Raw genomic sequence first — 10,726 nt, forward strand, 5'->3', positions numbered from 1 at the left:
ACATCAGTGAATACTGAATTCACTGAAAAATATCAGGCATTTGAGTGTCAGACTTCATATATTTCATAAAATGTATGGCAACACAAGACCTTTTATTCTAGAAACTTTCTAAATTTATAAGAGCAGTATTTCAAATTTGTCCCTATTTTTGGGGCTTTGTCCCCCTATTATTTTTGTCTTTGCCTGGATTATTTGTGCTAAGGGATTGAGAGATGTGGTTGCCAGGTTACATTTGATGTCTGTATTATTTTATTTAACTTTGATAATAAAGATGGAGTAACTTTGACTGTTCTAGAATAGGAGTGCTTACTCTGTATTTCTACATAATGTGTCAGCTTAGATGCCCTAGTCATCTTATGTAAGAGAATCAGAAATTCCCCATGAAATCTCCTGATAGTAGGCCTGCCATTTCTATCAGGAAGTAATCATTAGGCATGACTCAATGAGCTAACAAGCTGGTGTTATCAGTGACTAAACAAGCTGGTGTTATAAGTGACTTAACAAGCTTGCGTTATCGGTGACTTAACAAGTTGGTGTTATAAGTGACTTAACAATCTGGCATTATTAGTGGCTTAACAAGCTGGTGTTATAAGTGACTTAACAAGCTGATGTTATAAGTGACTTAAGTTTCCGTTACCAGTGACTAAGCTGGTGTTGTAAGTGACTTAAGCTGGTGTTATAAGTGACTTAAGCTGGCGTTATAAGTTACTTGACAAGCTTGTGTTATAAGTGACTTAACAAGCTGGTGTTATGTACTGAATAAATCATACTGCATAGTATTAGAGCTCAGGATTTTTACCACTGCAGGACATAGTTTAGGTACAGGTAGTTTGCTTCATGCACACCTTTATTCATCCTGTCTGTCATCAGTATGTCTGTCTGCACTATATAAATAGCTCAGCCATTATCTATGCCAAAGGTCAGACATGCAAATTTTAACAATGATAATGTGCATGTTTGTTGTGTTCTTTTGGAGCTTCTGTTGAATACTATTTTTTTTCTAACAACACATTGTATAAACAACTGAAGAGGGTTGCTATAGGGTCTGCTGCAGTCCCTGGATATGCTCACATTGTTCTTGGATGGTGGGATCAAGCAATTTTAAAACCTCTTTTTTCTCATTTTAAGGTAGTTTTTTTTTATGTTCGTTACATAGATTATTTGTTTTTTGTAGTAGAAAGGTGACAAGACGAGGTACAGGATCTTGTCAAAAACATTAATAATGGCTCTGAATTTTTGCAATTCACTTTGGGGTTTGTTGGATTAAAGGTAAACTTTTTGAATGTAACACTCACTTGGAATACAGATAATAAGAAGTTTACTAGTGAAGTCTATAGGAAGAGCAGTTTTGTTAACGGGTACCTTCATTACTTAAGTAACCATCCAATGTTCATATAAAATAATATTCCTAAGGGACAGTTTATCCGGGCATCACGGATGTCTTCTGCTGATGACATATTTTACTACGAAATAGATTTTATTAAAAATATGTTTTTAGAAAGGGGATATAATAAGAATACAAGAGATACAAGGACGTAGAAGTTCAGACTTTCCACACATTTTAATATACGGATTTGTCCCCAAAACTAATACTAAATCTACTACTGTCCCTCATAAAAATTATGGGTTATCTTGCTGTTTGGATATTACTGTTGACAGGAACAGTATTGCTTCTATTATTAATAAAAATTGGAATATTTTGAAAGGGAATTCAGAATTAATACAAAATATTGGACAAAAACCTAATTTTGTTCATAAAAATACTTTTAATATTAAACATATGTTACAGACAGAGTCTTTTTGTCCTTCTTCAGAAACTTTGAAACTTTGTGGGTTCTGTCATTTTTGTAGATTTATATTAGAGGGCCCCTATATTGAGTTACCTCATTTGAATCAAACTATTCCCATTAACAGAGTTTATAACTGTAAGACAGAAGGGATAGTTTATATTGCAGTTTATTCACATTGTTTAGAATTATATGTAGGGATGTCTATTAGACGTCTCAACAATAGGATTACGGAACATAAATACTGTATAAAAATCTAAAAATTCAAACAATGCATTGTATAAACACACACTTAAATGTCCTGATTTCAAGAAATTTTTGTTTGCCATATTAGAAAAAGTCCCTGAGGATTTGAGAGGGGGAAGTTTCAAAAAATCTAATAGAACTAAGGGAAACATTATGGCAATTAAAGTTAGGGGCTGACCAAATACCTGGCATGAATGAAACTATTAACATTAAATGTTTTTTTAAAGAATAGAGGACTGAAAGTATGTAAAAAATGTTAATTAAGTGAAATTGTTTTTATTAATATTTTTGTGATACATAGTTTTTTATGTATATGTCTCTTTAAATGGAGTGTCTTAATTAACTAATTTGATTTGTTAATTTTTTTTATGTATATAATGTGGTTTGGAAGTGATTTTTTTTTTTTATTCTGAAGAAGTCTTTTTAGGTGAAAGCGACAATAATTTGTATTTTTTTCCTAAAGACAGTGGTTTATTTCAGTAGTGAACCTCATTCTACCATACAGTGTTTTTTTTCTTTTTTGTCATTTTAAGTACTACTGCATCCACTTTGGTCCTCGGTTTTTGGTTTTCATTTTTTATATAAATAGCTCAGCCATTGCCTATGCCATAGGTTAGACATGACTCAGGCATCCATAAACCATGCATTTCCATGAGTTGAGCATATGGACAGGTAACCCATCTGACTTCAGGTCACAGCACAGGTGAAGTCCTTACATTTGGATTTATAAAAGAGCCTGAAAACTTTTTAATTTTAATATTAAAGTGTCAGCTAGATGAGATGGCACATGTGTTTAGAGGGATCCCTATCAGATGATTGAGTTTTCAGAAACTCAGAATTCATATGGTCAAGACTATATGATTCAGTTTCCGAATAGAGATCGCAGTATAATGCAGAATAGGAAATTTACCCTTTTCCTCACTGTAGTGCAATCTCAGAGTTGGTATATTTAATTTGCAGGGGTGGGGGGTGCAGCCCCCCTGCAAAAATGTTAAAAAGTTAGATTTTTTTTTTTATGTTTGAGTTTTCAGAAACTCAATCATATGGTCATGACTATATGAATTTTGAATTTCTGAAAAGCCATTCATCTGACATGGCTCCATTTAGAGAATGCAGGGTAAGTAATGATACAAATGTTTACATTTTGAAAACATAGCTGGAGGGATAAACTGTATAATGGAATGCCATGGTCATCTTGCTGACACATTTGTGGGCACATATTGTAATTTTTCATCTGGGAACAATGTCTTACTTACTTATGAACTTACTTATGAAAGTACAATACAAAAAGCATGCGCATATAACTGGCAAGAACATGTTTGGAAAATGTACTCATAGTAGTCAAGGCAAATAGACTGGCCATTGTATTTCCTGTGTTATGGCAGGTCCACTGTAATAATTTGTCCTGTTATTCTTGCCCTTCCCATGTATTTATGTTGAACCCTTCCATTGTTTTAACGTGAAACACTTTAATTCAAATTAGGTTTAAGGATACCACCACAATCTTAGTGAACAATTGCTTTCATAGTTGTGACAGTTCTTTTGTGGACTGGGGGGTCTTTTTACTTTTTTCACTTGTATTCCTATGTTGGATGTATACAACTTTTCAGGAAATGTGCAATGGAGTAGAGGAATAAAACCCTGACCCATTTTTTTATTTATTTATTTTATTTTATTTTATTTTATATTTGTTTATTAGAGCAGTGCACTTGTCTCAATGGACCATTTGTAGGCACAACCTGGGTGAATAGAACCAAATAAGAAATTAACAAAACATATTTACACATACAAAGATATGCTAAAAAGCATATGCATATTTACAAATGCAAAAATATGCTACAGCATTTAGTTCAAGAAGCAGTTTACAAAGTCAAAAAGTGGATGGAAAAATAGAATTATGCTTAGCAGAGCTTTTTAAATAAGATATAGGTTCATAGGTGTGTACTAGACTAATGGCCCTGGAGCCTTTACAAGCCTAACCCATAGGATTACCCTGGCATCATGCCACCCAGCCTTAGTTCCTAGTGCCTCTGTCGAGTAGAGCCACTGGAGTGATCCCTGGGGTGAATTTTCTGTTTCCCATCCACTCATCAAGATTTCTCTTGAAGAGGGCCAGTGAGGTGCTCTGCTTGACATGTATGGGAAGTCTACTCCATAGCATGGGCAGTCTCTGGGTTATGAACCTGTCCTTCCAGCATGTTCTGTTGATTGTGGCAATGAGGTTGAGTTCTCCAGAGCATGTGGTGTGGAGGGATTGGGATTTCTTTAGCCATAATGATTTAAATGGCTTATGCTACAGGGACAACAGTATATTATTATATAGAGAGGTATAAATACATTAGAAGATGTGAGTGGAAATAGTTGCAAGAAAGGGTACCATGGGAAGAAGGCAGAGAAATGGAGAGAGATGCATGCAGAGGGGAGAGAAGTGTGAAAGATGCAAAGAGTAGAGGTAGGGAGAACAAATGACAGGCAGTAAGTGAAGATATGAAAAAATGAGATAAGGAAGGATGAAATAGGGGTAAAGGGGTATGAGAGACATGCAGGGTTCATATAACATGACCTGTGTGAGAGCAGTTGCATGTTTTGTGGGTGAATAGGTGTTTCCTGATCTGTTTTCTAAAGTTTGATTACATCTGGGCATCTCTGATTGAGAGTGGATTAGAGTCCCATAGTTTACTTGCTAGTCTGGAAAATGCATGATCAGAGAAATGAAGTTTTGCTTTTGTAGTTAATAGGGTGGGTTGAGATTAAGAGGCACCCCTGATATTATATGTTGGGAGTTTAGTGAATTGTTTGAGTGAGAGGGCAAGATGTCTCAGATATAAAGGGTTTTGGGAAGAGGTTGGTGAAAAGGGTGGCTCTTAAATGTACTGGGAGCCATTTAGCTTTGGGAAGAGTTATATAGTGGTGTGCATTAATGGGGGAGTTAGCAATGAACTGACAGATTTTATTGGAGATGGTTTGCAAGGCAGTGGCATTTTTCTTTGAGGCTGCAGCTATTATGTGGAGTTCATATTCAAGTTGAGATAAGAGTATTGTTTGCCTAAGGCAGCTTTGATTGGCTTGGACAGAAGAAGTGATAGCTTGTTTGCCCACATCAATAGTGTTTTGATCTTTTTGCATGTGTTTTGAATATGTAGTTGAAAGTTAAGAGCTTGGTATAGTCAAATACCAAGATATTTGAAGGATTTGGTAGTTTCTATGGTGGCATTATTAACATCTGTAAAATTAGGGAAATTGGGTGCTTTGGGTATTTTTAATTGACTCCCATTAGCATTGATTTTGTTTTTGAGGGATTGAGTATATATTTATGGCCTATTAGCCATTGGTTGAGTGTCTGGAGGTAATCTTGGAGATGCATTTGTATAACAGAGTGGGATTTGTTTGACCAGTAGATGAACATGTCATCTGTATAATGAATTAGAGGTATCTGAGGGTGATCAAGAGCATAGGAGCTAAAGTGGAACTCTAGGGACTCCTTTCATAAGAGGAGCTGCTTCAGAGGTGGTGGTGCCTACTTTCACCTTGAAGGATCTATTGGTGAGAAATCTATAAAACAAGGTTCTGCATCACCAGTGATGTCTTAGTTAGTGATAATCAGTTAGATCAAAGGCTTTTGTGTGGTCAATAAAGACAGCTCCAGTAAGATTGCCTTTGTCCGTTAGTGGATAGGATGTCATCTGTGAGGGACTAGAGAGATGCTATGGTGTTGTATCCAGACCAAAATCCATGCTGCTGGATAGCAGATGGCATTGATATAAGTAAGCAGTTGGTTGTAGGTATTTACCTAAAGTGGGCAGTATTTAGATAGGACAGTACTGCTATAGGATGAAACTTAATTAGTGGTTCAGGCAGTTGACAGAGTCTCCTTTATCTCATCTGTGTCTTCATCTTGGTTCCCACGCCTCAATTCCCACCAATTAGATCTTGGTGAATTGACACCCCAGGCTCCTTTGCACATTCTCTATTCCTATGCCCACTGTGGGTCAGTTCACTTAACTTGATTTTGGTGATTCATGGTGCTGGTGGATAGAGAGAGAAAACAAATTAAGCTGACATTTTCTCCTGGGTCAAGCCACATCCTCTATTCTTTTTTTATAATCCTGCCAGTGGTTTTCTCAATTATTCTACCATACTAACATGTAAAATGTTATATTACCTGTAATTATCCATGTCGTATGTGTGTGCGTGTGTTTAAATCACAAGACACATAGCTCACCTGAACAGTGTGCCACTCAACCAAAGCCCCTAAGGCAAAACAGCTTGCCCAATACATTAGTCATAGGTGACTCAATAATGAGACACATAGACGTCCCACTCACTAGGTTGAATAAGGAGAAAGTAACAGTCAGCTGCCTGTCGGGCATCAGGATCCGTCACATAGCGCATGCACTCAGGTCACTCCATGACAAGTACAAATATGACACTGTCATTGTCCATGTTGATATAAATGACCTGAGATATACCTCCCTGGACTACATGAAAAGAGACATGGAGGAGCTCTCGGATCATGTAGCCCAGGTGGGTATTACCCTAGCCCTGACCAGCATCCTACCATCACCAATAATGATACCACAGTATGAGCAGAAAATGATGGACTTCAACAACTGGCTATGTTTCTGGTGTCATTCTAAGGGGATCCAGTGTTTGTCTGCCTGGGATAACATAATTGACAGACCTTGATGCTTTGCCAGAGATGGCCTGCATCTATCACCCCTGGGATTCTGTATCCTGGCCAAGGCTCTTGCCACCCCTATAGTGCCTTTTTAGGCGGTGTTCCAAAGACCAAACTATCACCGTAACTGCTACAAATAAATGCAATCTGAGGATCATGCTGCTCAATGCTAGAAGCTTAAATTTCAAGATGCACTTGCTCAAAGCACTCCTTAAAATAGAGAATGTTGACATCTGTGCCATAACAGAGACATGGTTTAAGGCAGCAGAAGGCACCCCTGTGCTACCAAGCTATAATTCATTCCACACCTTTTGGCCCCAAAATTTGGACTGAATCTCCAAAGGTGGTGGTGTCTCCATATTCATAAAAGATATACACACCTCCAGATTGGTAACCCAACATAATGCTGCAGAGATACTGCATGTGCAACTAACAATGGGTAAGACAGTGATTCAGTCCGTAGCCTGCTACAGGTCCCCAACCATGTCCCAAGACTCACACTCCACATTCCTAGGCACCCTGGAGAATATTAGGGTCCAACCCAACACGCTCATACTGGGTGACTTCAACTACCCCTCGACTGACTGGGAAAATTACTCATGTACCAATACACCTCCCCAATGTTTCCTGGAATTCATTAATTCCAATGCCCTGGACCAGCTCATTCTTACCCCCACTAGAGGAAGCAACATCCTTGACCTGGTTATCACTAACATGGATGATAGTTGCTCTGCAGCAATAGTCAAATCCTCCCTGGTTAAATCTAAGCACAGACTAATCACCATAGATATCCACATCCTACCTACACCCCCCACAAAGGTAACCACAGTGAAAAACTTCTCCAAAGCTAACTTTGGACTCCTAAAAACAGAGGTGGCAAACTTCATGATACCCATGTAGATGGAGAATGGGTGCATGACTGCTAAATCTTATGCCAATGTACTGTATGAACACATACACAAATGCATGGAACTGTTCATACCCAACAGAACCAAGATGCTCTCCTCCAAAAGAAGGAAGCCACTATGGTGGTCCCCTGCCACAAACAAACTTTACAACAGAAGAAAGAAACTGTTGCAGGAAAAGATGAAGTCCCAAGACTGGAGAAACTCCCTTATTAGCTTCAACAACAAGTTCAGATCCCTCATTAAATCACTTCAGTGGCTATGTTCGATAGACGCACCGGGAACTAATGTCGGGTGGCATGATGCCAGGCCAATTCTATTGTCTAGGCTTGTAAAGGCTCTAGGGCCATTAGCCTAGTACTCACCTATGAACATATGAACCCATAAAGATATATATATTTGTTTCTTGAAATATATGAACTATCGAATGCTTCAAAGAAAAATCATTTTACAGCATATCTGAAATGACTGAAATCAAAAAAGGAAAATAAAAAATATATGTATTTTTTGCAAGGAGCAAACCTCAATGCATGCCACTACCACACAGCCTGCAAATTATATATACCAGTTCTGAGAATGTGAAGTTAGACCAAATTTCCAGGATTCATTGTAACACAATCTTGCATGCAAAGCAGCCAGCAGGCTGAAAAACAAGCAAAAAGGTTATAGATGGTAGTCATACATATATATGTATGTATCTTATTTTTCATTTTGAGTTTATTTTGCTTTCTTCTCACCTTGTAGAAATGTAAAACTATTTTCTTCAGGCTTTATCTGGGCCTGGGTTACACACAACAGGACATTTCAGGATAGCAGTCAATCAATGAATCACTCTGTCAATGAATAAACAGAAATGTTATATAGCGCCTAAGCATTATAATTCTTTCATTCATTTAATCAATCTTTGATTGTCTGCTTTATCCATTTCAGGGAATGGGGGTCTGATAGTCTATTCTAACACTCAGTGGGTGCAATGCAGAAACACTGATTCTGGATTAGACACCAGTCTGTCACAGGATGCATATATGCACTCACATATAGCATACAGAACTATTGACAATTTGGAGGGTCATCAGTTCAGCTATTGCGTGTTTTTGAATTTTGGATGCATGCTGGACCACCCAATAAAAGCTCATTCAAACACTAGGAGAGCATGCAAAGTACCAAGCAAAGACACCCCATCTAAGAACCAAGCTGACAAACCAAGCACTTGCATGTAACAGTGTTAAACACTGTAGTGTTCTGCTATCCACACTTGTAAAAGTAATGTGTTTGTCAGATGCAGGAATATGGACTGTCATGTAATATGCACACCCTTTAGTTTATAACCTTATTTACATAGCTCTTTCTTTCTTTACTAGATGCTACAGAATGCATAAGCTGTCCTGAAGATGACTGGCCTGACTATAGAAGAGAACACTGCATTCCAAAAGTGACAGAGTTTTTGTCTTTTGAGGAGCCTCTTGGGACTGCATTAGCAGCAGTTCCCATTTTTTTCTCACTAACAACTCTGGTTGTACTATGTATCTTTGTTAAGAACCGAGACACCCCGATAGTGAAAGCTAACAATCGGGAACTGAGTTACTTTCTCTTGGTTGCACTCGCATTGTGCTTTCTTTGCTCACTAATATTCATTGGACATCCTATGAAATTCACCTGTATGTTACGACAGCCGGCATTTGGGATAATATTTTCCATCTGCATTTCTTCCATACTTGCAAAAACTATCACAGTGATAATTGTCTTTAGTGTGACAAATCCCAAAAGCAAATTAAGAAAATGGGTTGGACCTAAGATTCCACTGTTTATTGCCTTTGTATGTTCGCTGTTTCAGGTTCTGTTGTGCTTCTGCTGGATTGTTGTTTCTCCCTCTTTCCCACAAACCAACATGCATTCTCAAGAAGGGAAGCTGATAATTGAATGTAATGAAGGCACAGTAATATTTTACTGCATGTTGGCTTACTTGGGGTCTCTTGCATGTGTAAGTTTCACTGTAGCTTTCCTTGCAAGAAAGCTACCAAACAGTTTTAATGAAGCCAGACATATTACATTCAGTATGCTGGTTTTTGTCACTGTTTGGTTATCTTTCATACCAGCCTATCTAAGTACTCGGGGGAAGTATACAGTTGCTGTGGAGATATTTGCCATTTTGACTTCCAGCGCTGGATTGCTTGGTTGCATATTTCTCCCTAGGTGTTATATTATTATATTTAGGCCTGATCAAAATACTAAGGATCACATAACAGGAAAAGCATCAGTCAGATATTAGAGAAAGTGTAGTTAACATACTAAATACTATCTTCTCAGAGTTATAACAAAACTGCCTAATTTATTGTATGTCAGACCTGTTCTAATAAATAATGATATAATCAAAGCGGAACTATGGTGGCACAGTGGTGTAGCAGTTAGCATTGTCACCTCACAGCAAGAGGTTCTCAGGTTTAATTCTAGGGTGGGGTGCCTTCTGTGCAGAGTCTGCATGTCTCCCTGCATTCTCACGGGTTTCTTCCAAGAGCTCCTGTTTCTTCCCACATTCCAAAGACATGCAGTAAGTGGATTGGACACTCTAAATTGACCCTGGGTGTGTGTGTGTGTGTGTTTGTGTGTGTGCGCAGATATGTGTGATGGACCCTCTGAAGAGGGTTGGGCATTGGGCTACCAACGTGAGCCCATAAAACCTGTAACTGCTACAGAAACAAGTGCTGAAAAGTGCTCGTTGCTCAATGTACCATATGGTGCATAAATGGGAGAGAGAAGTTTAACTAGTCTACTTCCTGTATCTAGACATATAACGGTAATCATATATTTAACCACATATGCAAATAACAGCTGTTGTAAGACTGAACAATGTGTGATATAATTCTAGATGTAGTTCTAATTAGTGCAAAGGGTTCAGTTTTTTTTCAGGGATATCCAGGTATAAGTACCATTGACCAGTAATGATCAAACCATTGTGTAATATACAATGCAGGAAGAGCAAGAACAGAAATGGAAAATGAACGACAAGGACTAGTGACTTTAAGATACTGCGTTATAATGAGCTAAGGGAAAGCTTCAAGGATGACTTCCAGGGCTGAAGGTGAAATGACATCATGAGCAAGCTATGGAAA

General features: G+C 38.0%; 1 protein-coding gene across 1 annotated transcript in view; it reads left to right on the forward strand.

Moving 5' to 3' along the window:
• LOC122791523 (extracellular calcium-sensing receptor-like) overlaps nucleotides 1-9,885 on the forward strand; it is a 199,601-nt gene extending 189,716 nt beyond the window's left edge. The window contains exon 6 of the mRNA XM_044059265.1: nucleotides 8,978-9,885. Within this exon, the coding sequence (XP_043915200.1) occupies nucleotides 8,978-9,885 (908 nt within the window). The remainder of the gene's footprint in view (nucleotides 1-8,977) is intronic.
• Nucleotides 9,886-10,726: the final 841 nt, after the last annotated feature.

This window comes from Protopterus annectens, chromosome 17.part0 (genome assembly GCF_019279795.1).
Source record: "Protopterus annectens isolate FY-2018-M chromosome 17.part0, PAN1.0, whole genome shotgun sequence".
NCBI lineage: Eukaryota > Metazoa > Chordata > Ceratodontiformes > Protopteridae > Protopterus > Protopterus annectens.